Source organism: Myodes glareolus, chromosome 2 (genome assembly GCF_982192425.1).
Source record: "Myodes glareolus chromosome 2, mMyoGla1.1, whole genome shotgun sequence".
Lineage (NCBI taxonomy): Eukaryota > Metazoa > Chordata > Mammalia > Rodentia > Cricetidae > Myodes > Myodes glareolus.
Genome location: NC_142027.1, coordinates 110,497,905 through 110,525,601, shown reverse-complemented (window position 1 = coordinate 110,525,601; position 27,697 = coordinate 110,497,905). Strand labels below are relative to the sequence as shown.

General features: G+C 47.5%; 1 protein-coding gene across 1 annotated transcript; it reads right to left on the bottom strand.

Annotated features, from left to right (window-relative positions):
• Positions 1 to 443: 443 nt before the first annotated feature.
• Positions 444 to 26,238, bottom strand: Ywhag (tyrosine 3-monooxygenase/tryptophan 5-monooxygenase activation protein gamma). Its single transcript, XM_048433852.3, has 2 exons — positions 25,937 to 26,238; positions 444 to 3,766 (listed from the first exon to the last, which is right to left on the bottom strand). Exons 1-2 carry the CDS (start codon positions 26,021 to 26,023, stop codon positions 3,110 to 3,112), a joined length of 744 nt encoding a protein of 247 aa, XP_048289809.1. The 5' UTR covers positions 26,024 to 26,238; the 3' UTR covers positions 444 to 3,109.
• Between the last annotated feature and the right edge of the window lie 1,459 nt (positions 26,239 to 27,697).

Below are 27,697 nucleotides of genomic sequence, written 5' to 3'. Positions count from 1 at the left end.
GCTAGCCTCAAACTCACAGAAGTAGCTCCCCCAGCCTCTCCGCCCTAGGTGCTGGGACTAAAGGCATATGCCACCACACTTGAATCACTTCTTGGGTTCTTGAGACAAGTGGCCCACTGTAGAATATAGGCTGGCCCTGAATCTGTAATCCTCCTGCCTCAGACCCCAAAGTACTGGTATCACAAGTGTAAACCTCCACACTCAACTTGCTTTGTCATTTGTGTGTGTGTGTGGTGCCAAGAAATCAAACCTAAATCCGCCCACCTGCCAGACAAGTGCTCTACCACCAAGCGCCACCCGCGCCCTGATTTTTATGTATCGTTATGCCCCCACAGCACCACCCAGCCTCATTCCCGAGTGGGGGTGGAGGACACCCACTTCCAATCAAACCCTTAACAACAAAGCAGTTAAGGCCTATTAAATGAAGCTAGGGAGCACCGCCATCAGGATCTGCACGTTTATTTTGCTCAATGTACGACGGCTACATAGTGACTCACATTCATGAATATTCCATCACTGAGGAAAACTGCTAAGAATGGTCCGTGTGCGAAATAATTCCTTAGCGAAACACGGAGTTGGGGGGGAAATCACTTGATTAGACCTTAAAAGTAGTTCACTGCATACATGACGAGAAAGCACAGGCATTCAGAGAACGTCCGCGGCGTTCTCCTGCACTGCAATAGTTAGAATTTCACCATGACAAACACCAGACATTAAGAGTAAGCTAACACTGGTGTTTCTTTTGTCCCCTCCCCCCGAAAAACAAAATATAGAACTGCATGTCACTATAGCAACATCCAAAACGGGTCAATTTGTTACAATCACTATTTGGTAAAGCAAACTTTACCCTGAAAGGAAAAAAAAATTAAATTAAAAAAAAAAGTTTAAAAAATTTTGAAGTCTTAGTTTTTTTGTCATAGGAATACATAACACCTACAGTATAAGTTAATAAATGTCAAGCTACCGCATAGAAATGCAACACCAGCATGCACAAATACTGTATCAATAGGACGGAGGAGCAACCGCGGCACTGGAGACAGCGTCATAGGCAGGTGCGCTTCTCAACAGGAACGGAGAGGAGAAGAAACCATCCCAGCTCAAACATCAGATCAGGTCCCGCTCTTCCCTCTTCAGTTCTACTCTCGCACATGATTTTTCTTGAGCGCAGCCAAAGGCTGACATTGAAAGAGAAACTAGGTTTTGCAATTCCAGTAGGTCATTTCCAAACGCTACAGGCGGGACAAGGACAGGCCCACTGTGGACAGAGACAAACTAGGGAAAGCCCCACTGACCCCTCTGTCCATGGCGGCTCTGGCGACCAAGCTTCCTCCAGTCGTTCTTCCGTGGGCCTCAGTTAGTGGGTCCTTGCGCACTAACAAAGGAGGGGCCTCTGAGGAAAGGCATGCTAGGGCTGTGCAGAGGGACATCACCAGCATCCTGCAAGGTACTCACTTCGTGAGTGGAAGCTTGGTTTTGGTATGAGAAAAGGTGGCTGCCAGATCTTTGTCTGAGCATGAGGAAACCAAGTCTGGGGTGTTGCCCATCTTGGGAATCCACACGACCATGGATCCTCTATAAGACAAACTGTACACTCTCCATGCAACAAGGCATGTTTGTGGGTAACTTATCCACAGTGAGAATGAGGGACCTAGGACTCTAAGTGAGACAGACCATGTAGGACATAGCAGCATAGCTTCCATCAACGTCACATGTACAGTGACCTCACGATTGAGAAGCCCATCTCCAGCATCTATGCTTTCACTCAAAAGGAAAAACAGGAAAGCTTAGATCAAACAGGTGGTGAGCACTGCCCCCTGCTGAACATCAGTTACCCTTCACCAAGCACTTGGAGAAGGAGCGCTGGGCCGTGGGAAGGTGACAAGGACAACTGACCTGGGGACCAGGCTCCCACACTGGACAGGCTTGAGTGAAGCTGTCTCTTCCCAGTGGGTTTCCTGCTGGCTCGGTTGCTTGCACCTGACGCTCCTCTTTCTTGATGACCACCCAGCCCTACTATCTAATTCAGTGGCCTCGAGACACCTGCACGCTGCCAGCACAAGGCGCGGGGGAGACTCAGTGCTGAGAAACTAAGACAGGCAGTGACTGAGGAAGGAGCCCCAGCTGCTGGAGAGCGGAGTCTCTGAAAATACCAACATGAGAAACGACATACAGACCTGATTCTTCTCCATCTTCTCTGTGTGTGCTGCTTAACAGTTTGTTTGTGATGGGTTTAACGTAAAGAGTTTAAAAAAAAAAGAAGAAGAAAAGAAAAGAAAAGAAAGAAAGAAAGAAAGAAAAGTATCCACGGCCAGTCACCTGCCAAGCACCCATTAACCAAACCTAAGAAGTTCTGATTCTCAACAAGAAGGAGCTGAGGAACCGTCAGACCAACCTGGATACAGTGGAATATGGATGCAAAGCTGAGCTGACGAAGAAAAACCCAGAACCAATGGCTTGATGTCATGTATGGCTGTCATGTAGAAATACTGTAAACTAGAATTTAGTGTTAATACTGTTAACCTATCAGAGACTTCCAGACTTGGGGCCAGGTCTGACCTGTCAATAAACGTTGTGTCTTCCACAATAAGCCTGTCCACTTGGGCAATTTAAACTATGCTCTTTCTCTGGTAGAGATCACCCTGGGGAAAGGGGAAACAAAACAAAACAAAACAAAAACCAGCACAGCCACAACAGAGAGAAAACAGCCACAGAGCTGAAGAGGAGAGCGTATGGACGTAAGAATCCTTCCTGGAACCACAGAACACACTGAATGAGGGCCATCCATCTCCGGTTTCTCTTCTCATCTTACAACCCTACCGTCTAGCAATAAGTTAAACTAAAGGCAGACAGCTCCACTTGCACGAACCTGCACAACAGTCCGGGTGCCCGTGTGAGGCTGCTACTCCGATACCAGCATAGCAAGCCTGACTTTCCACTAGTGGTATTTTGGCAAAAATGTCAAAGAGGCGATCAAAGACAGGACAGTCGTGGGTTTCTCCCTGGGAAGGTCAGCCCTCCCTTTCCCCTCCCCCACCCGACCCCCAACTCATGGGAAAAAAATAAAGACTGCAGTAGTAGCATCAGCGTGCGCTGCCAGTCCACCTGGGCCTTAATTGTTGCCTTCGCCGCCGTCGTCATCTTGCTGGTCGCTCGTCCAGAGCGTTAGGTTGTCTCGGAGCAGCTGCATGATCAGAGTGGAGTCCTTGTAGGAGTCCTCGTTCAGAGTGTCGAGCTCGGCGATGGCGTCATCGAAGGCGGTCTTGGCCAGGTGGCACGCCTGCTCCGGGGCATTCTGGATCTCGTAGTAGAAAACGGAGTAGTTAAGCGCCAGGCCCAGCCGGATGGGGTGGGTGGGCTGCATGTGCTCCTTGCTGATCTCGTGGGCTTCGCTGTAGGCCTTCTCAGACGACTCCACCACGGTCGCCCTCTTCTCCCCAGTGGCCACTTCGGCCAGGTAGCGGTAATAGTCCCCTTTCATCTTCAGGTAGAACACTTTGCTCTCATACTGGGTCTCGCTGCAATTCTTGATCAGGTAGTTGTCCAGCAGGCTCAGCACATCCTGGCACACGGCCTCCAGCTCCTTCTCGATCTTCTCCCGGTAGGCTCGGACCATCTCTATCTTCTTCTCATTGCCGTCCGCGGAGGTCTTCTGCTCGATGCTGCTGATGACCCTCCAGGAGGAGCGGCGAGCCCCCACCACGTTCTTGTAGGCCACTGACAGGAGGTTCCGCTCCTCATTGGACAGTGGTTCATTCAGCTCTGTCACCTGGAGGAAGAAGGAACCAAGCATCTTTAGGACACTAGGTGATGATAATGGGAAAAGCAAATCCTCCCACCAGCCCACCCAGAGAGCTAGTAAGCAGGAAGACAAACTGCTCTGCTGGGCAGACGGGGAAGAAGTGACAGAAAGGGAGAAAAGCAATCAATTCCACAGCAGTGAGCACCAGTGTGCCCCCAGAAGTGTGCCTGTCAGTCCAGGTCTTACACAAGCCAGATCCATCACGTGCAAACGTCAAGGGCTCTCATGTGCCATGGGCACACGGCAATGCTAGCGTGAGATGGCTGTTCATAGGAAGCCAGCAAGTTTCCTCAACCTGCTCTGTTCCCTTGAGTCCTAGTCCCTCTGGGAAAGAATGACTCACCCTCAAACTGACCTTTGAGGGAAAAAAAAAGGAACTTTTTAAACTACTCCTTCGCTAACACCAAACAAATGACATATCACAGAAAGGAAGTCAACACTGGGCGACTGGGCCAGACAATATGGCTCAGAGGGTAAAGCCGCCTACTGTCAAGCCTCGCAACTGGGATGTGACCCTGGGATCCACAGTGGCGAGAGCTGACTCCCAAGTTGTCCGACGACCTCTACACGCCATACAAATGTGCTCCCAACACACACAAACATAAATGGAATAAAGAATTTAAAAATGGGGCCAGGCAGTGGTGCCAACACGCCTTTAATTCCAGCACTCTGGAAGAGGCAGGTGGATCTCAGTTCGAGACCAAACTGGTCTACAGAGTAAGTTCCAGGACAGTAAAGGCTACACAGAGAAACCCTGTCTCAGAAAATGGGCTGGAGAGATGGCTCAGTGGTTAAGAACACTGGTTGCTCTTCCAGGACCGTGGATTCGATTCCCAGCACCTACATGATGACTCACAACCATATGTAACCACAAGACCAGGGGACCTGATGCCCTCTTCTGGCCCCTGCGGGTACCAGGCACACATATCACACATAGTACAAACACATGTAGGCAAAATATTCATATACATAGAATCTTTGAGTTTGAGGCCAGTCTGGTCTACATAGTAAGTTCAAAAGAAAACGAGACTAGCAATGTAAGACTCTGATCACGTGCGATTGCAGCAGGCCGAGGAACTGGACTAACAATCTCTAAAGGGCTACACCAGCTCTCGGGGCGGGGCCGCAGCCAAGCAGCAGAGCACTGTCCTCCAGGTTCAACCTGCAGCACTGGGGAAAAGAAGCAGGGACAAGAGAGGCAGCCACTTGGTGCTAGAGACGGAACCCAGGGTGATAAGCCGCAAGCCGTCCCGCCACTGCACCATGCTGAGCCCAGCATGTGAAGCTAACCTCTGGCCTTCTTCATTTCAATACAGTCAAGAAGAGGAAAGACCTGGGCTCTCCTTCTGCTAAGACTCAAAGACGGAAGTCAAGCAAGAAGCACTTTTTGCTGTAAGTGTATTACTATTCTGTGCCAACCGCAGCCTGAAGAACACAGGCTGCCATCACCTCAGTCAGGTGCTGTTGCTGTGAGGAACACAGGACCAAAAGCAGTGTCTCTTCTTAGAGCTCTCAGATCACACTGGTTTGGTTTGGTTTTGGTTTTTTGGGGGGTTTTTTTTGGGGGGGTGTCAGGCGAGACCACAGAGGCTTGTTCATGACTTACTCAACTTTTCCCTTCTAAGACCCCCCCACCGCACAGTGGGCTGGACCTTCATCTATCACTATTCAAGAAAACACCCCACAGCCTTGCCCACGGATGACTCTAGCTTGTGTCAAATTGACAAAACAAAAACCAAGAAAATAACACCCCCCACCCCCAAAAAAAACCAACAACAAAACAAAACAAAAACCCAAAGCAGCCAGGGCACCTGGCCTTGACCTTTCATTTCCTCTGCTTTAGCCTCTTCATGGATGGACTGCATATGTGGCCAACTTGCCTCACTCCTGCTCACTCCTGAGCCTATTAAGTCAGTACAAAACTCCCGAAGGGGGAGCTTGTTGAGTGACCTCCATTTCTCGGGGTTTTCGTTGTTCTGTGTGGTCATCATTACATTTTAGGTGGTGTTGGGGAGCAAACCCAGGGGCCCTGGCATGCTAAGTCAGTCTTTCATCCACATACTATTTAGACATATTCATTGCTATCCTCAGGCATTTGAGACTTTTTTTTTTTTTTTTGAGACAAGGTCTCACTACAACATAGCCCTTAGCCAGGCTGTGGTGGTGCACACCTTTAATACCAGCACTTAGGAGGCAGAAGCAGGTGGAGTTTGAGGCTAGTCTGGTCTATAGAGAGTTCCTGGGAAGCCAGGGCTTCATAGAGAAACCTTGTCTCAAAAACAAAACAAAAAGAGAGAGACTATAACACAGCCCTGGCTGATCTCTAACTTATCCACCTGTCTCTGGCTCTGGCACCCATGCAGACACTGCAGTGCTGAGGTGTGGGATGGCGCCTCTGAGACCGTGACTATTCTTCACTCAGCACCAGCATCCCACAGAACCACCTCTGAGGTCTTCTCTTTAGCCTTCGATGAACCCCAACTGCAGCCTGTAAAAAAACGAACTCCTAGTACCCAGGTCCCTGAGGTTCTCAGGCCACCACCCTGGCCTGTCCTCAGGTCTTTGCAGAAACTAAAGCCCTGCTGCAGTGCAACCCAATCACTGTCTCAGATGCCAGGACAGCTCAAGTGCCTGCAAGCCATAGAGATCCAGTTCTGGCCTTTGCCCTAAATCATGCTGTCCTTATTTCAAGAGCCTGGCGCTATTTAAAGCTCCAGTGACCTCATCAGCACACTACACTGGCTCTGCTCTTGCCGCAGGACTTCTGGATGCAGAGTTCAGAAGCAGCAGCGGGCGATTATGGAGACAGAGTTTAAGACTCCTTGCCACCAGCTGCAACATGGAGATTGTGCAAGGCCAACAGAAACCTTTAGATAGAGTAACTCAGCCACATCTGGGACAGTCTCCATGTTCTCTGCCAGTGAAAACTAAGTTAGAGGGTTAGAGGGAAACCTTAGGCTCTAAGACGTCTGCTCAAAGAAAAAGGAGCCAAGGGGCAGACCTGCAATCCGGGCCACTAAGGGGGCAATGTAAGGCCAGCTAAGGCTACAAATCAAATTCCAGAATGACCAGAGGTACACAGAGATCCTGTTGCAATTTCAAAACAAAAACGAAGGACAACTCAAGTCAGGAAGGGAGATGGTTCAGCATTTGAAAGCCCTTCTATTCTCAGCGGACTCAGGTTTGGCTCGCAGACACACACAACGGCCTATAACCTTCTTTAACTCCAGTACAAAGAAGGCCAAAGCACCCATAACCAGGCATGCTCACACACTTATGTACAAACACAAAAAAGATACTTAGCCACACTATTTATGGTTAACTTTTAAAACTTACTCAATTTTTAATTGTGTACACCTGAGTGCAGGTGCCTTCGGAGGTCAGAAGTGGTCACCCGGTCCTGTGGAGCTGAAGTTACAGGCAGTTGTGAGCTACCCCATGTAAATGCTGGGAACCAAACCTAGGTCCTCTGCAAGAGCAGCACACACTCCAACCACCAAGCTATCTCCAGGCCCCTAAGCATTTCATTTATGTGTATGACTGTTGTGCTTCATATATGTAGGTGCACAGTGTGTGCAGTGCCTGAAGGTGCCAGAAGGTAGCGGAATCAGAGTTACAGATGGTGGTGAGCTGCTGTATGGGTGCTGAGAACTGAACCTGGATCCCCATCAAGAGCTCTGAACTTTTTCTCCATGTAGTATCTATGGGAATCAGAGGAAAACTTTGTAAAAGTTCATCCTTCCTTCCATCATTTGGGTTCCAGGGACTCAACTAAGGTAACTTCTTAGGTGAATCATCTACCTGGCCCCAAAGCCTTTTTTGATTTGTTTTGTTTAAAGAGGGGAAAAAAAAAAATCTAGTGGTATTCAAGGAAGGCTCAACCACGATAGAAAGACTATTCCCATGGAACAAAGAGTCTGACACTGGGGAGGAAAAGGTCAGCACCACCACTAAATTGTCCCTCCGCCCCACCTCCATTCTGGACACAAATCTCACTGTCTAGCCTTGGCTGGACTGGAACTCACAAACATCTATCTGGCTCTGCCTCCGGGGTGCTAGGATTGAGTGTCCTTCACGTGCCTGTTTATTGTGTGAACGTGATCAAAGTCTACCTTCTTAGTAACTAGAAAAGGTAGAGTCCAAGTCCCTGTTCTTCAGAGCTGTGTGTTCTGCCTAAACACACTGAGATGGTGGAGACGGACAAGACTGCCAGCCTGGAATCATTCAAAGATGCTGGGTTTAATTTGCAGCCGTGTGTGTGTGTGTGTGTGTGTGTGTGTGTATGAGGGAAACGCTTTCTGAACTCCTAACTCAAGTTCAAATTTCTGTTAGTGACTGAAAATGGCAGGAATAAAAAGTTTTGAGTAAAAAGGGTTGAGAATCTGTAATTCTCACCATGTTAAAAGTCTGCTGTTCGAAAGGAGCCAGGTAGTGGTAGTGCCAACTGCTCTCCCCGAGTTCTTACAGCACTGCACAATCTTCCCTAAGATCAGCAGCTATGGAGACCTTAAAGCCCTGGAGTACCACGTCATTCACCACATACCTGGAACACAACACTGGGCCAGCTAAGAATAAGGCCAGCCGTAGCAGCACACGCCTTTAATCCCAGCACCCAGGAAGCAGAGGCAGGAGCTCTTTGGGAATCTGAGGCTAGCCTGCTTCACCTAGTGAGACACACACATACTTTCTCTCCATAGACATGCATGGGCATCTACAGAATGTTCCAGAGTGTGCATTCTGCTTGGGTTAATAGAATGACCCACTGAAAAATAACCAGGCACAGTTCTGCTTAGTTCTAAATCTGTATGTAGTGAACAGATGGCCCATACTTACTAATCAACTAAAACTTGAGAAATGCTGTACCTTGGATAACCGAAGAGCCTTTAACTTGAATATCATCTGTGCAGAAAGGTTGAGATGACAGCTTCAGCACTGCCCATCTTTAGAAAGCCTTTCTGTAAGGTTGATCCATCTGTACAAACTATATGGTTTAGGCCGAAGTCTTTCTGGGAGTTCTGGGTGCTAGAACAGGTCCCCCGAAACACCTAATGTACTAGTCTTTAGAGGACTCCCCTGGTGAGCACTGGTCATCTGCCACCTGTCTGGCTGAAGTGCACCCCATGTGATGTCCCTGGAAGCCTATGCCTGGACAACTTTCACCACACCAGATCTTAGCCATGAGCAAACTGGCCTTGAATAATTAATGAATGTAAGTATAACTTGGGGACCCCAAGGTAAGCTTATCCCAGAAATTTTGAGGCAGCACATCTCTTAAGATCTGATGAGCTAGCACTCAGCAGCCCAGGGGAGGAAGACCATGGGCTATGCAGTGAGATTCTGTCAAAAAGCACGACAAAGGAACTCGTCCTTAAAGGGACAGCACTGAGCCTCACGGAGCACCGGAGTCAGCCACACTGCCCTGTGCTGCGTTGAGGAGCCAGGCTCCAGGGCTCACTGTGTATCAGGCTTTGTTCTTTCTGTTGTTGTCTGAGGCAGGACCTCACGTAGCCTACGCTGCCCTCCAAGCCACTAGAAAATTGAGGCTGATCTGGATCCTCCAAACTCCACCTCCGGAGAGACAGTGTGGACCACCAGGCTTACTTAGCTCAGGAAAGTTACAAAACGGCTAACATCTATCACGCCGGGTCAAATGGGACAAAAGGGAAACAATCCAGAAAAAATCCTACAAGAATCACGAGACACTAAGGACACATTCAGACCCAAGATCAAGGTCTCAAAGGGGATAAAACTGGGCTAGAACCCAAGACTTTGTAACGGCCACTGAGTCCATAGGTCTTTCAACCACCCTGTAAAGTGGGCAACTAAACTCACTTTACAGTGTGACCACGAGTGAGAAAATGTCCTTCCCCAGTCCCAGAGCTCACACGTGTTCTGCACAGGAGCAAAGGATGATGTAGGTCTAGTCATATCAGAGAAAACGGCAACTTCACTAACAAATACTTAAAGACTAAAAATTCCTAAGATCACCAGGTGGCGCACACACCTTTAACCCCAGCACTCGGGAGGCAGAGGCAGGAGGATCTCTGTGAGTTTGAGATTAGCCTGGTCTACAAGAGCAAGTTCCAGGACATTCAGGACAACACAGAAAAACCCTGTTTCAGAAGACCCCCCCCCAAAAAAATCCCAGGATTAGCAGGTATGGTGGCATACTGCTATAATCCCAGTATTTGGAGGCTGAAGCAGGGGGATCACAAGTTCCAAACCATCCCAGGACTACATAAAAACCCTACCTCGAAGATTTTATACTAACCAGAGAGAGGTGGCTTGGCAGTCTAAAACAGTCACGGTTAGTGTAGAGGACCTGAACTTGGTTCCCAGGGGACCTCAGAAGGCTCAGACTCCTCTATGTAACTCCAGCTGGAGAGGACCTAACTCCCTCTTCCATCTTCCAAGGGCTCCTGCATATACATGGTATACATTCAAAAACATTTGTATTTTTTTCCGACTGATCAATCGATAGTGATTCCGTATTGATCGCTGATCGATCGCTAGTAGAGCCAAAGGGACTCGAACCCGGGTCCTCTGGCACTAGAGCAGAGCGTTAAGCGCTCCTAGCTCCTGAGCCACGGCTCAAGCTGCTTCAAACACATTTTTAAAAGAATGAGTGCAGTTCTTCGACATTTGGAGGTCTTGCAGAGATTGTTAGAGATTACAGCTAAATGCCTGGGTTCCACATTATAAAGTTCTCAAACTTTATAATCAGAAATGGGTTCCTACTCAACTGTCTTTTTTTTTTAGATCTATTTATTATGTTTATAGTATACTGTCTGCATGTATCCCTGCAGGCCAGAAGAGGGTGTCAGATTTCATTATAGGTGGTTGTGAGTCACCATGTGGTTGCTGGGAATTGTACACAGGACCCCTGGAAGAAGTCAGTGGTCTTAACCCCTGAGCCATCTCTCCAGCCCTCAACTGGACTAAGCGCTGTTATTCCTAAAGACGAGAAAGATAAAGCTGGGTGTGGTGACCCAGGCTGGCTTGTAATCTCAGCATTTTGGAGTCTGAAAGCAGGAAGTGAGTGTATTCAAGGGTAGCCCAGGCTACGTGAGACCCTGTCTCAAAACAATAGGGCCAGACATGGTTGCATAGATCTTTAATCCCAGCACCCGGGAGACAAAAGCAAGCGGACCTCCATGAGTCTGAAGCTAGCCTGGTTTGCACAGCAAGTTGTAGGCAGCTGGGGCTACACAGTGAGATCCTATCTCAAAAAATAATCATTTTTTAAAAATCACAATAAATTTTTGACATCTGTGATGTACAGTTCAGTCGGTAGAGACATACAGGGCTGCCTTCCCTAGCATGTATTAAGCCTGTGTCCCCCACCGCCAATAAAACTGTGGTAGCATTCAGTAGGGACAGGCAGATCAGAAAGTCAAGGTCATTCTCAACTACACAGTGACTCTGAAGATAGCTTGAGCTACATGGGACCCCCATCTCATAAAAATGTATCTAAAAATAAAGCTCCCATTAAAGAGACCGACTTAAGAGCCAAAAATCAGAACTCACATCAACTGGTTCCAAATCTTAAACACTCTCCACTATAAAAATAGCTCTTCTCAACAGGCACGCCTTTAATCCTCACTCAGGAGGCAGAGGCAAGAGGGTATCTAAGTTCAAGGCCAGCCTGGTCTACAAACCAGGAGAGCCAGGTTACAGAAAAACCCTATCTCAAAGGGAGGAAGAGGAAGAGGAAGAAGAAAAAGAACTGCCATTCACAAGCAAGGGTGACCCAAACCAGGAAATTCAGCACTAGGAAGACCGAGGAGGGAGCATTGCCACAAATTCTAGGCCAGCCTGGAATGAAGAGAACTCACCTTTAAAAACTAAAACAAGTTGTGTGTGATGGAGCACGCTTTCAATCCCAGCTCTCTCAGGCAGAGGCAGGCAGGTAGATCTCTGTGAGTTCAAGGCCAGCCTGATCTATACATTAAGTTTCAGGGCAGTCTGGGGTACATAAAGAAACTGTCTCAAAAAGGGGGGGGGGGTAGGAGCACAGCACTTGAGAGATGGCTAAGCAGGGAGAAGCACTTGCTGCTTTTCAGAGCAGTCGGGGTCCCAGCATCCAGGTCAAGTAGCTCAGGTCTGCCCACTCCAGCTGCAGGGGGTTCAATGCCTCTGGCCTCTAAGGGCACATATCTCCTTGTAGACACAAGTTAAAATAATGAATCTTAAATTAAAAAAACCACCCTCCAAAGCACCTGCCTTCTGTGTCCTTGTTGACATGTGTAATGGCGGCCAGGACCAACTCTGCAGGTCTCTCTGAACCGAAACCTTACAGAGTAAGCAAAATCAGTTGGCCAGGAGGTTCTACAGAGCCCCTGCCGCCGCCTCCCTAGAGCCCGGATTACAGACATGCACCATCCTTCGTGTCTTTCTATATGGGTGCTGGACCTGCGAACTCTCCCCCGGGGCAGGCACTCCCCAGCCCCATGCTTGTTCCTCCTGCGAGGGGCCACAGGCACCACTGCACCTCTACCAAGGGTCAGGACGAAGCCTACTTTAGGCCACACACCTGAGTCACGACCTGGTTCCTACCTCCAGGCAGCTCTCTTCTGCAGCTGCAGGCCTCCAAGAGGCCGTTTTTCACTAGCGCCCCACTCGTCCTCTACCCTGCACCCCAAGCTTGCTGTGACTCGCCGTGATCCAGTGTCCTAACAGGCAGTTCTCAATGCACGGGATCAATCCAACCCAGTGTTTGTGAAAAGGGCCCTGAACCCACCACCCACCCCTTTCCTTCCAGCTGTGCAGCATGCCCCAACCCCGGCCATGGACTCGGGCTGGACATGGCTCAGCGGGTTCAGAGCACCAGGTTATTCTTCCATCAGACCCAGGCTGTTTCCAGCACCCACAGAGCAATCAATCATCACTGAGTCTGACTCCCTCTTCTGGCCTCCACAGGCACGGAACACACGAGGTCCACGAATATATGCAGGCAAAATACCCACACATATAAAGTAACCATTTTTTAAAAAAAATAGCCACTGAGGAAGTAGCTCCCTGTGGAGAACTTGCACTAGCTTGGTGAGGAAGGGACAGTAGCCAACCAGCGAGAAAGAAAAATCCATGTCCAGGAAAGATATTCCATGCCCAGGAATCCTACTGGCTTAGCTATCAAAACAGCTTTTTCCCAAAAACTAGGTAACCCCAAGTTAGTTAAAATATTCTTAAAACACAGCTGCACAGAATCATAACCTCCTCTCTCCCCTCCCCTCTGCTCCTTCAGTGTCTCCTAAAGTCAAAGACTTTTCTCCTTAAACCTCTGTGCCCCCCTTTAATGACTTATTTTTATTTTGTGTGCACTGGTGTTTTGCCCGTATGTCTGTCTGTGTGGGGGTGTCAGATCCCCCGAAGGTGGAGTTACAGGAATTTGTGAGTTACCATGTAGGTGCTGGGAACTGAACCTGGGTCCTCTGGAAGAACAGCCAGTACTCTTAATTGCTGAGCCATCTCTCCAATCCCTCTCTGGGCCTTATGTACTTTTGTTTTTGAGGAGTTTGACCCCCAAACAAAAATAAAATAAAAACTGCAAAAAAAATGTTTTAAAAGGATTTTATGGGGGCTGGAGAGATGGCTCAGTGGTTAAGAGCATTGTCTGCTCTTCCAAAGGTCCTGAGTTCAATTCCCGGCAACCACATGGTGGCTCACAACCATCTGTAATGAGGTCTGTTGCCCTCTTCTGGCCTGCAGACATACACACAGACAGAATATTGTATACATAATAAATAAATAAATATATATAAAAAAATTAAAAAAATAAAAGGATTTTATGTTAAGAGTTCCAGGTCAGCCAGGGATGTTACACAGTGAAACTATCTCACATGTGCCTGGGCTTGTGCTTCATTTTGTCTGCATGTGGGTGTGTGTAAGGCCAGAAGAGGTATCCCTGGAGCTGGGGTGCTGGGAACTGAACCTGGGTCCTCTCCAAGAACAGGAAGCCCTCACCGCAGAGCCAGCTCTCCAGCAGTTTGTGTATTTAAGTCAGGGATGACAATGAACTCTTCATCCTGCTTCCACCTCCCCAGTGCTAAAGTTACAGGCAAGGCCCACGACGTCTGCTTCAGTCCCTGCCTTTCCTCTTCCAGCCAAGATGTAGATGGAACTAGGGTTTGGCTTTACTGCAGAATACCTGATGGTCCTTCCTTAGGCCTTTTCTGGGGACTGTGACCCAATCAGGACACTGTATCCTCTCAGCGCCCGCACACCCTGTGCCTAAGAGTCTTCCTCCTAAGAACTCGCAGCCATTCTCCCTGGACCCCACAGCACAAGCACACAAAGAACCCGGAGGGCTAAGCCAACCAACACTGATTTCTGCTCTCCACATCCTCTTTCCTGCCCCCACCCAGATTAAAAGTCCAAATTTAGGTTTCAAGTAAATAAATGGGGCCAGAGAGATGGCTCAGTGCGTAACCTGATGACTGTCCCCAGGATTCAGGTGGTTGAAGGAAAAACCTCCCCCTGCTTCTCCTGCAAGTATCCTGACGTCCACAAGCTCCAGGGTGCACACAGGCACACATCCAAACCCCTCCTCTCAGTTAATGGATTGTAGTCAAACTGTTGTTACGTTGTTAAATACTTACCTAGAGGACAGCCAAGGTGATGGCACACCTCTAATCCTGGCACTAGGGAGGGAGGTAGAGGCAAGGCCAGCCAGGCTACACAATAAGATTCTGTCTCAAAACAAAAAAACCTTAGCTGGGAACAATGGCACATACTTTTAGTCCCAGTACTAGGAAGGCAGATGGATCCCCGAGCTCGCATGGGAAGCCGGTCTCCAGCATCCCCACCCTTCCCATGGTCTGTCTACCAGCACAGCAGCACTCCACTGTCACTCATCATCTCCCATGTTCCGCACCTGCTGACTTTTTGGGAAGAGGAAATCTGCTTCATCTTATATTTTAATTCACTGGAGCTTGGGAATAAGGTGCAATGGTACCTTAGCACGCACAGAGCCTTGGGATCAATATCCGGGAACAAAGCTCCATTAGCCATGCCCTTTCTTCTCTCTACCTCCCCTCTGCTAATGGTTTCCCCGACTTCTTCATCCAGCACTCTCTAGTCCGCCCTTGTCCCAGTCCCTATGTAACCGGCACTCCATCTCAATCCGATCTCCTGTGGTGACCTTACAGCTGTAGTGAACATGGTTAGAAAGATGCCAAGCTTGGGTCTTAGGCCAGCCTGGAAATTAATGAACCAACTCACTCTTAAGAGGGTCCTGGGGCTCAAAGGCAAAGCTGCACACATGGGCTGGAGATGTATCAGAAGTCAGACAGCTTTTGCTGGTGCAGGACTGGAAGACTAAATTCAAGGCCATCCTTGATTACCGTGAATTTGAAGTCAGCCTGAGCTATCAGGGACAAACCATACAGGACCCTGAACATGCCAAGCCCACATGCAGCCACTGGACTATACTTCCAACCCTGGTGTTTATTAACTTAATGAACCAACCCTTTTCTGAGTGTGTGCACTACTCTAGGTCTTTCATGTTGCCACCTAACGTGTCAACTGCTGAGCACGTGATAACAATTCTTTCCATCTCTTCTCCAGTCACTCCTTTTTCTCAGGGGCCTCAGCCAGGCACTCAACCTCTGCCCCTATTAATTAATCCCTCCCACCCGACACCTCCTTTTTACACATTTATGATTTCAAATGGCTGCCTTGGCTACAGACTTTGTTTACTGAAATGGGCTCTTGCTATGTAGTCAGGGCTAATCTGGGACTCACAATTCTCCTGCCTCAGCCTACTGAATGCTAAGATTACATAAACTCACACCACTACACACTTCTTCCACATAACTTTAACAAAAAACATTGAAGAGAGCCTCCCTCATGAGCTGGTACTAACCACTTCAGACTACAGCCTTGAATGCTGCCTATGGTGATAAGAATTGTTTAAGAAGTTGTTCCTTGGGGCTGGAGAGATGGTTCAGCGGTTAAGAGCACTGATTGTTCTTCCAGAGGTCCTGAGTTCAATTCCCAGCAACCACATGGTGGCTCACAACCACATGTAATAAAATCTGGTGCCAACTTCTGACCTGCAGGAACACATGCAGGCAGAACATTGTATACATAATAAATAAATCTTAAAAAAAAAAAAAAAGTTGTTCCTTCTACATCTCAAACTCCCAACCCTGCCAAACACCGCCCAGGTATCACTCCATCTGAAAAAAACATCCCATTGAAAAAGAAATAAAAACAATTTCCATCTCTCCCCTTTGATAATCCATAAATCCCCCAAACACGGTTTTGAGAGATAGGGTTTCTCTGTGTAACAATGTCTGTCCTAGAACTCACTCTGTAGACCAGGCTGGCCTCAGTCTCACAGAGATCTGCCTGCCTCTGCCTCCTGAGTACCAGAATTAAAGGTGTGAACCACCACCACAGTTCAGCTCCCAAAATGTGTCTTCTCCTTCTACCTTGTTTGAAATGAGGTCTCTTCATTTTTGTCCACATAATACACCAGGCTGTGAATTAATTCATCCCACCTGGACTAAGGTAGCACGACGTGGTCACGGATGGGCACTACCACATCAAGCTTTGGGTGGGTCTAGAAATTCCAAATTTAAGCCTCTCAGCACTGAACCATCTCCCCAGCCCATCTGTTGTTTTCTAAACCCAGACTCACTCCCTAGGTTACCCAGGCTGGCCTCAACCAGAGCTCAAGCAGTTCTTTTGCACAGGCCTCCCAAAGAGCTGTACTATGGTGCAACACTGTTGGTGTCAAAAAGGCTCCACCTTCTCCCAGATCTATTTCTTTCTGGTAAGGCGCTTCCATTTAGTTGTCTACCTTCTATCCCTTCCCTCCTGACAATACCTCCAGGACTGGTAGTGAAACTACAGCACTTACCTCCTCATGCTAAAAAGTCCAAGTTCTCCTTGGTTAAATGACATTTAAGCATATTGAACGATGGGGGTCAATGATAGTTAATAAAAGAATCTTGAGATTCCCCAAACAAAGTAGCCCTAAACTGGACAGCAGTTACAAGGGCAAGGGGCCAAATAAACAAATACGAAGAATCTTACATGCACCTGCAATGAATACATACCAATATTAACACATGCATCAACTAATAAACCATTTGAGAATATCTGTACCAACACTTGGGAGACTGGGAAAGAAAGATGAAATTTATGGCCGGTCTTGGCTACCTAGAGAGACCCCATTGGAAGAAAAACATAAGCCTTTGTGTCAACAGCCTGATATCCCAGCACACAGAACAGAACAGAAAGTCAAGGTCAACCTGGACTCTTCAAGGAGTTCCACCCAAAGCTACAGAGGAGGAAAAAACACGCACTGGTGTGCACACACACGCTAGGCAGGCAACAGTGCCAAGCTAAAAGCAAAATGGACTGAAAACATGTAGTTGCCAAGAAATCAACTGGGTGTTTACTAGTCTACCAGAGTTACAAGAATTACCCCTAAAGAAGCAGCTCCAAGCAGGCACAATGGTGCATACTTTTAATCCCAGTTCTCATGAAGCTGAAACAGGTCAATCCCCAAGTTCAAGGAGATCCTGGTCCACATAGCGAGTTTCAGGGCAGCCAAAGCTACACAGTGAGACCCTATCTCAAAAAGATAGAAAAGAGCTGGGCAGTGGTGGTGCCTGCCTTTAATCCCAGCACTCGGGTGGCAAAGACAAGTGGATCTCTGTGAGGTGGAGGCCAGCCTGGTCAATGGAGTGAGTTCCAAAGCTATGAAAAAAGCCCTGTCTGGAAGAACCAAAAAAAAGGGGGGGGGGAGGAGCAAGCAAGCAGAAGAGCAGCAGGGACAGGGCAGAGGAGCCCACCCCATACGGAGCAGAGTTCACCTACCAACCAGCTCAGTAGTCAGCATCACCCTCTCCACCCACTCCCAACTCACCCAAGATTTCAGGTCCCTCATGGGAGCAGGAGCTGTGGGCAAGCATCTCTTTAACACCAAGGGAGAAAGGAAATTACCTACCATCTGCATTTAATGCCTTAAGAAAAAAAACACTACACTCTGAGGTTGCTAACTGTGAATGTAAAGATACTGCTGGTAATTTGAGCATCTGTGGCAAATAAAGGGTAATTTTAAGTAGTCAAAAAGCCATTTTCTGAAATGGTAAATAATCCCAAAGGGGGCCAAGAGAGCAACAAAGTATTTAGACACAGATTGCCAATGTTGCAAAGTGGAACACTGGTGTGTGTGTGTGTGTGTATGTGTGTGTGTGTATGTAGAGGGGTTTATCATACCAGACACTGGTGTGTGGGGGGGGGGGGGGTAGAGGGGTTTGTTTATCATACCACCAGGCCTGATTTTGAAAGTTTCCATTAAAGAAAACAACAAAGTAAGAAACATTGTGAGCTGCCCGGTGTGGGTGATGAGTGTTCCTAAAGAGCTGCAAATACTCTAACCACTGAACTGCACGCCATCCAATTGCAGAATTCAAAGGGCTAAGGCAAACATCAAGTTCCAGGAAAACTTAGGCTACACAGTAGAATCTTGTCAGTAAGGGAAAAAGGTATTCGGGGCCAGTGAGATGGCTCATGGGGTAAAGGTGTCTGTCTCTAAGTCTGACAACACCAGTTTGTTCTCTGAAATCTCCATGGTGTAAGGAGACAGCCACCCCCCACATTAGTCTCAGACCTAAATACACTCTCAATATAAGTAAGGCACAATGCGATAAAAATTATTTTAAAAATGTAACATTCCTCCTTCGTATATGGGCATTTTGCATGGATGCATGTCTGTGTCCCATGTGTGTGTAATGCCCAGATGTCAGCAGAGTCAAGCCCTCTAGAACTGGAGTTACAGATGCTTGTGAGCCATATGGGTGCTGGGAATCAAACCCAAGTCCTTTGCAAGAGGGACAAGAGGGACTGCTGAGCCATTTCTCCTACCCCAATAAATGCAAAAAAAAAACCCAAAACAAAACAAAACAAAACAAAACAAAAACAACAACAAAAAAAAACCCCACAAGTTTAGGGGCTAGAGAGATGGCTCAGTAGTATGGAGCCAGACTCAGCAACACAGGGAAATCTAATCTAGGTGAGTAGCAGGTAAACATCTGAGTTCAATTACTAACAAAACAAAAAACAAAAAACCCACAGCTTGGCCTCCCACAGCCTCAAAAGTACAGCACCACAGGGCGCATCTCGCAGATAAAGATGTTTAAATATGGCGTCCCAAGCACCAATCACAGCTTTCAGCAAGCTGAGGATACCAAAATGATTTCCACGGCATCCAAAGAAATGTTCTATACCCTGGACTGAGGATGTGGCTGAGTTCACAGAGGGCCCACTTAACATCCAGAAATCCTGATCCCATTCCCAACACTGCATAAGACCAGGCATGTTTTTACACACCTATAATCCCAGAATTTGAGAGGCATGAGAAAATGTAAATCCAGGGACTAGCCTCAGCTACACAGCAAGTCAGCCTGGGTTTCATCATGATACCATCTCAAAAAATGCCAGTAACAGGGCTAGAAAGATGGCTCAGAAGTTTAAGAGCTCTGGGGGCTTTGCATGAGTTCCGAGCATCCATATCAGATGGCTGGCAACCACCGGGAACTCCAGTTCTAGGGTACCAACGCCCTCTTCTGGTCCCTGAAGGCATGTGCAAGCATGTGTTACACATTATGTACATTCCAGAATGAACACACCCACACCCACACACAAGTAAATCTTAAGAAAAAAAAAAGCCAACGAAAACCTCTATCTAAAAAGCTCTAAAGTCCGACTTGGTGGTACCTGTAACCCCAGTAGTAGGGAGGTGGAAGCAGGAGGATCAGATGTTGAAGATCAGGTGACATGGTGAGTACAATGCCAACCTGGCTTTTTCTTTTTTCCATATGCGAGAACACGTTTACAAATGGAAAAACAACTTTTTCCTTTTTACCATTTCACAAAGTTAATGCTCACAGCACAGAGACATTCAAATCAAGTAAAATGCTGGTGGTAATTTGCTTACCTCCAATAGCCCCTTACAAGAGTTGGACATAGTGGTTTATTTCTGAAATCCCACCACCCAGTCTGGGCTACAAAGTTTCAGGGGCAGTGTCTCTGCCTCAGTCAATCAATCAAGTAAAACAGCTACTGCCTAGTCTAAAGCTCCCTCGCAAACTAATCTGAAAAGGCATGGTGTCACAAACCAGGGGCACACCACTCTGGAGGCAGAGGCAGGCAAATAGGTCTCTATGAGTTCAAGGCTACCCTGGTCTACACAGTCTTGGACTAGAGACCTTGTTTCCAAAAACATAAAGGGGGGGGGGGGTCTGCTGATGGTTGAACCCCAATTCAACCACAATTTCAAGGCCCACTGATAATAGAGTTCAAGGCAGCCTGGGCAACTTAGAACTGTCTCAAAAGCAAGAGGGTTGAGCATGTATCTATCTCAGCTAAAGCACGTGCTTGGCATGTAGAGGACCTGGCTTCAATCTCCAGCCCCGCAAGTAAGAAAAAAGTGCTTAAAGTCTACATGAAAATGTTTAAAGGCTACATTTGTGTTACTTTTGTAAAATTACAGGGCCCACTGAGTCCAAGGACACAGGCCTACCAGGGCAGCACTCCAGATGTCTGAGGATACTAAATTCAAGGCCAGTTTCTACTATAGTAAACCTTAAAACAGCATAGGCTGCCTGCCTGAGACCTGTTTCCAGGGTACTGATTAAGACTACTTGGGCTTTTTTTGTTTGTTTGTTTTTGAGACAGGGTTTCTGTGTGGCTTTAGAGCCTGCCTTGGACATCACTTTGTAGACCAGGCTGGCCTTGAATTCACAGTGATCCACCTGCCTCTGCCTCCCACACGCTGGGATTAAAGGTGTGTGCTACCACCACCCAATCTGAGGGCTTGAGTTTTTAACCCCAGGTTCAGAAGGAGTCACTGGTTCTGCCTTCTATGGCACCTACACTCACATGCACATACCTACACACAGACACATATATAAAAATAACCAAAATAAAAACAAGTATTTTTTAGAGCCAACCAGATGATACCTGATAACTAAAATGAAATCTGAGAGCAGAAAAATGACTACTAAAGGCCATACAGTAGCTGTATACAGCTTACAGTTTAAGATGGTGGGAAAGGTGGCTTGGAAGGTAGAAGCAGAAGGATCAGTAATGCAAGATCATCTTCAGCTACAAAGCAAGTTTGAAGCCAGCCTGGGCTACATGAGACCTGCCTCTGAACTAACCAAACACTAAAAGGGCCAGAAAGATGCTTGGTTGTTAAATTAACAATGGCTGGCTGCTCTTAACAGGACCTGGGTCAGTTCTCAGCACTTACACGGCAGCTCAAAGCTCTATGTAACTCCAGTTCCAAGGAATCTGACGTCTGACGCCCTCTTCTGACCTTCAAATGCCCTGCATGCACCTGGCACACTTACATGGAGGCAAAGCACTCACATAAATCCTTTGCTTGAATACAGAACAATCAGAGCCCAGTCAGATAAAGGGCTATGGCTGGGGGAACTGCAGGTGAGTGAGAAGGCAGCATGTGCCCTGAGCCTGACAAGCCACAGAACATGCCGGGAACCAAGGTACACTCTCAACATCTCCCTGTGCAGAATGCAGGCTTCTACAGCTCACCAGGCTCAATCATTGCCTGGGGAGTGCTCGTGTGGGACCTACTACCACACAGCAGGGAAGTCATTCACAAGAGTCAGTCTTGGGCTTGTAAGAACACCAGCCATGTTTCCACAATCTCCCAAGGCTTAACAGTTGGCTCAGATTTCAGATGAATTACTCTCGTTTGTTTAGGTGAACATCATATGGTTTTTAAGTTCTGTGACTCTTTACATGGAAATACAAACCCAGCTAAAAGCTAGGTCTCTTCCTCTGCTTTAGGAAACAGTCAAGACATCTGAAAATAAAGACCACGGAACAACCAATTAATTACCAATGGCTGAGGGTGGCAGTGGGCACAATCCAGAGCTGATAGGCCAGTATCTCTTTTTAAACAGATGGCCTCGTCTTCCTCCTGTTTGGCAGGTTCTCCACTTTCCAAGCCATACCCAGCTTCCATTTTTGAACTAAATAAGGGCAATGGCTGCTTAACTATGTAGGAAATATTAAATATCACTAAATTATACTGTTAAATTTTTTTATTGGACTGGGTGAGATTAAAATGTGACTCATTAAAAAAAAACCCACACACACATCAGTTGGGTGTGGTGTCTGTCCTCTAATTCCAGCACTTGGGAGACAAAGGGGCTAAACAGGTGGAACTGAGTTCAAAGCCAATCTGGTCTACACAGTGAGAACCTGACTCAAAAAAAGGGGGGGGGGGACAAAAAAACAACATTCTCTTTCTTTTTTCAAGACAGGGTCTCTGTGTATCCCTGGCTGTCCTAGAACTCTCTCTATAGACCAGACTGGCTTCAAACTCAAAAGATCTACCTGCCTCTGCCTCCAGAGTGCTGGGATTAAAGGCGTGCGCCACCACTGCCCAGCCCTTCTTTTCAACAATATAGAAGTATTCTTCATAAATGACAGCTCAAGTATTAGACTCGGGATCCAGCTGCTGGGCTCTACCTTTAAAAGAATACAATAACAGATATTCAAACACATCTTTTAAAGAATTCAGGAAGCACATGAGGGCTTTTTGTGTTTTGTTTTTCGATTATTTGGTTGAATTAAGTACTTTCGGGGCTGGTTAGTTGGCTCAGCAGGTGAAGATGCTTGCAGCCAAGCCTCATGAGTCGAGTTCAATCCCCCAGATCTACATGGTGGAAACCAAATCCTGCAAGCTGGTCCTCTGGCTGGTAACTTTTAAAGGAAGAAAAAAAGAATTTAATCTTCATCTTGGTGTTGTGAAGGATAATGTGAGGAAGTTATACGCTCTCTCCACTCTAAAGAGAGCAGCCTAAACCACGTAACTGAGAAGAGCTGGCAGGGATCCGCCTCGGAGGGACCTGCGAAGGCAGCATTACTCCATTAGGGGAACAGCTATTGATCTGCCTCCTGGAAGAACTAGCAGAGAGGAAGGGTTCTGAAATCCATTGATTCCACCAGGAAGATCTGTTTATGTAACTATGGCCGCCTTCAGCCAGCTGAGAGTTCCTAACCCAGGAACTCCAAGGAATTGAGGAGTCCAGAACCTCCTCTCCCCCATGATACAAGTACCCGCGGCCTACTTAGTATATATTAACTTCTCAAGAGGCTACTGAAAGCCAAAGACAGGATAGCCCAGTGGTCTCCCCCTCGCCCAAAAGAATGTGTCCCAAGATCCTTAGGAGAGTCCTGAAATTGCAACTAATCCCAAATACTGCATCTCTCACACATACCTGTGATAAATTTAATCTCTAAGACAGGCACAGTAAGAGTAATAACTGATAATAAAACAATTATAACAACAGACTGGAACAGAGATTGAAGACTTTATTACACTGTAATAATTTTGGCCTGTGAGTAGCCAAAGGCAAGTGAGAAGACAGCAACTGACAATGTGGGTAGGGGAGCGGGGATGCTACCTAACAAGCTGGAACCCTGTAGGCACTCGGCTCCACTGCAAGAGTACATTTATCCTAATGATCTCACTCTCCTTCCCCAGTTCAGAATCCTGCTCCTTGACTATTCCTATCCAAGTCACCTACACACATGGCTATGCATGGATTCTAAACATGGCTTCCCCAGAATAATCCCCCTAGAAGCAACTAAACCTTAATTTCTTTCACCATCGAAAGTTAAGAGAAGCTCAACTGGGGCAAGAGGACTAAAAGTCTCCCAAATGACGACTGTTCCATTTTCCTGGTGGCGGGGGCTGAAACCAGAGAGTCACACTTGAGACACGGTGGGTGAGCTAGCACCACACTGGGGAACCAACTCTGCTCCTCACTGTTTCAAATTAGTACTGTGTGGAAACTGGGGGTGAGAGGCAAGCTGATGTGGTTTGGAAAACCATGTTTACTGAGACCTTTATTTTACAAATCAATTCTCCCTTTCACAGTATGGTGAGCATGAGCAGACACGAGCTGAGCGGAGCACCACCTCCCCACATTTAGATGGGAAACTGTGTATCGGGTGCCTATTTCCTAACAGTGACTGCAGAGGGTCAGCCATCAGTTTTACGGCTTTTATGAAAGCCTGCCTCATTGAGATAACCCTAAATACACACCCCACCTCTGCACTATGACCACAGAGACATCTCTTATTTAGAAATTCCCTTACTTCTTCATTGCTGGGTTTTTAAAATAAGTGAGATGAATACTTAAAAAAAATATGAAAGTATCCTATGGTGCTTTGTGAAGGGACATTTACAGTGAATGGGCTTGTCTCCAGAAGTCACTGTCCTTGTGAGTGTCTACAGGGAAATCATTTTTTTTTTATTTTGGAGACTAAGGCCTATATGGTAGAAGATGTTCGATGCCACCTGGCTTATCAGCTCATTTCTGCATTACCTTGGACAAATGCCATCTGAAAACTCCCTACCAGCCCTTAGGTGCATTGCAGCCTCTGTGTCATTGTGTGTGACATCACTGGGTTGCTATGGATATAGGTGCGAGGTCACTCGCTCTCCTGTGGAACTAGAAATAAGGGAGAATTAGAGTCTAAATATCACAATCTGAAGACATTTCCAACATTAGTGACCTACTGAAGTCCAGCTTGTATCCTTTAATCGCTAAACCCTTACAAAAATGCAACTGAAACACACTAATACAACAGTATTTCTAATTTTAAAGTCAATTATTTTTCAAGAGATGACAAAAAAATTGTAGCTCATTGAATTGGGAAAATATAAGCACCTGGCATTTGAAAAAAACTAGAAAAAATTAGCTAAAAAAATACCATCTCTCTATTCTTTTCCTTGAAAGGTTGAACATGCAAGGCACACTCTGGCATCCACTTCACACCAGGAGCTGCATTTAACAACCTTTGTTACATAAGGTAGGAAGTTAAATATTAAGGGAGTGGGAAACCAAATTATTAATTTGCCTACTTAATTTTGCAATATGCAGTACTGCCCCCTCCTCTGCTGGCAAACTGATCCCCAACTCATTAATAAATGAGTGTTACTGACAAAATGGTGCAAACAGGAAGGATTTTGCATCTAAGACAAAAATGCGACAACTGGAGACGGAGACTAGTATTATCATTAGTGTAAGGATGCATTCGGTCAGAGGGAAAAAGCCTCTGATACATTTAACTTAAAAAAAATTTAAAAGACTTTTTCCCCTTTAAAATAACTCCTCCCAGCCTCCACCCAGTCTAGGCTCTCTGCAATATGACAAATGCAGAATCTTCTGGAATGACTTGATACTGCCTCCCACCAGCGCTTTGTTTGCAATATCAGATCAGACAGAATATTTTTTTACACTTATGGGAATTTCGGGAGACTCGTGCCTACATTCAAAAGAGAAACTGCATGTCACAAATTGAATCAGTTAACGTTCAAAGGCATATTTAACCCTTTTCAATGAAAAAAAAAAGAAAAATGAAGATGGCATATTGAGGGCCACGAACGGAAATGCCAGCGACACCCTTATCCCTCCCTCCGTAAAAACCAGAGGACTTGCTTTGGGGAATGGGTAAAGGGAAACCTTTTGTTAAGAAAACGTGAGCAAGGTGGTTTCGATTTTACACCATTAAGCTCGGGTTTTTTTTTGTGGGGAAGGGATCTACATTTTTTTTTTCTTCCCGAAATGTTCTTTAAAGGTTGTGTCAGTGGGGAAGATGATGGGGGCTGTTGGGAGTGGGGAGGCGGAAAACTGGGAGACCTGCTGAGTGAATGGGAAAGGCGCCGCCCAGACACCAGGGAGAGAAAAGAGGAACCGCATCCATGCGGTCCCCCCGCCCCCACGCCTGAGCTGGGAGGAGGGGAAGTGGGGCACAAAGGATGCGCACGGCCCCCAACTCAGATCCCTGGACATTCAGGGTCACATAGAGACCACCCCTCACCCCCCACCCCGAGCAGAGAGCAGCCACACAAGACCCCGCCCCAGCCCCGAGCTCGGAGAGGCTGGGAAAGAGGCCGCGTCACCACTCGGGTGCCTGAGTCGCTCATTAGGACCCGTCCCTAATCCCTCCGAAGAGTAGATGGAGAGGTGACCCCACAGTCACGACAAGGCGACTTGCCCCTGGGCATGCCTTCCACGCCGAGGATCGTGGTGTAGGGAGCGCTAGGGCGAGGCAGGGGGGAGGGGAGGAGACACTCACGTTCTTCATGGCCGCGGCCATATCGTCGTAGCGCTCCGCCTGCTCGGCCAGCCGGGCTTTCTGCACCAGTTGCTCGCGGTCCACCATCTTCGCTGGGCTGAAGCGGGTCGGCTGGAAAGAAGGAAACCGAAGACCGCCTTGAAAGGCTTTAGGGAAAGAGAGAGGCGGCTTGGAGCTCGTGTGTCGGAGGGCCGACCCACGAAGCAAGCTGCTCAGGCGAGGACTCGCAGAAGGCGGCACAAGATGCGACCGCGGGACCCGGCGCAAGGAGGCTGCGGCTCCAATGCGTGCCGCGGGCGGACAACCCCCTGCGGTCCCGCCCACACAAGTGACGTAAAAGTCACCTCCCACTCGCGCATGCGCGCGCCCCGCCCGGCCCCGCCCGACCCTTCCTTTACTGGGCTTCTCCCCTATTGGAACACAACTTGTAATTCCTAGAGGTTTTTTCAGCGTTTCCCCAATTCTCCACTGATCTCTACTGTACCCCTTTCTTCACCCCAAATCCTTCGCCTCAGTTTCTTCAAATCGTTCCTCGCCCTCTGAGCGCCCCCACCGTTCACCTCGCTTCTGGCGCGTGGACTCTTGGGAGTAGTAGTTCGACCCGCAGCGAACTGACCGGCAGAGGAGACTAAGGACAAAGAGGCGGTGGAGACTACATCTCCCAGCGGGCATAGCGCAGGCAGAGGCCGACCGGGTGGGGGTAGGGTCTAAGCCCGCAGCCGCTGGGGACCCCTGGCGGGGATGCAGCCTGTACTAGTCCAAACGCGAGTGCTGATTCACGGCCCCGCCCCATGGCTTCTGGGCAGTTGAGAGGAGAGAAGTCCAGGGGCTCACTTTTGAACTCTGGGAAACAGATCATGGTCGGAAGATCACAGGTATAGAGTAGGCAAGATAGGGGCAGACATGGTAAATCCAAACTGCCCGATCAGCATCATTGAAGGGGTGAGCCTGCCTGAGAGATGGCTGCGTAAATGATGCAACCCTCAGAGTACTGTCTCACACACACACCAAGGTTGCACTTTGACATGAGGCTTCACTGGGTGAAGTCATAGAATGACACATATCCGCCTTGCACATTCATTAACTTCCCTCAGTGATGTAGCTGTGTGCAGGCTGACCCTGGGGAACACCCTTCTTCCTCTCCAGTGGAGAGTACTGAAGATTCAATTCAGTTGCCTAAGCTCATCGCCAACACCCCCACCTATAGTTTTACTGCGTATCTTATTTTCGTTAGGTTTTTGTGGATTGTTTTGTTTGAAACAGAGTCCCATTACTCTCCAGGTTGCCTCGAACTCCTTACATAACTAAAGCTGGCCTTGAATTCCTTCCTTCACACAAAATTCTGGAATTAGAGGCATGTACCAACACTTTGACGTTGACTCCATATTTTAGTTGCTTCATCTATTCAACATGTTGAGCATCTACAGATTATATACAGAGGGAGCACGACAATGAGCAAAATAGACAACTCTGCCCAAGAAAATGAGACAGGCTGTGTCCCAGCCCTGGGGAGGCAGAGGCGGGCAAATTTACCTGAATTCAAGGCCAACCTGGTCTACAAAGCAAGTTACAGGACAGTCAGGATTACACAAAAAAAAGAAAGAAAGAAAGAAAGAAAGAAAGAAAGAAAGGAAAAGAAAAGAAAGAAGAAAAAAGAAGGAAAGACAACAGGAGACAAACAAGCTTGGTAGTAATCATCTTGATTTCAACATCAGGGAGGCAGAAGTAGGCAGATTGTTGTGAGTTCCAAAGGCATACCAC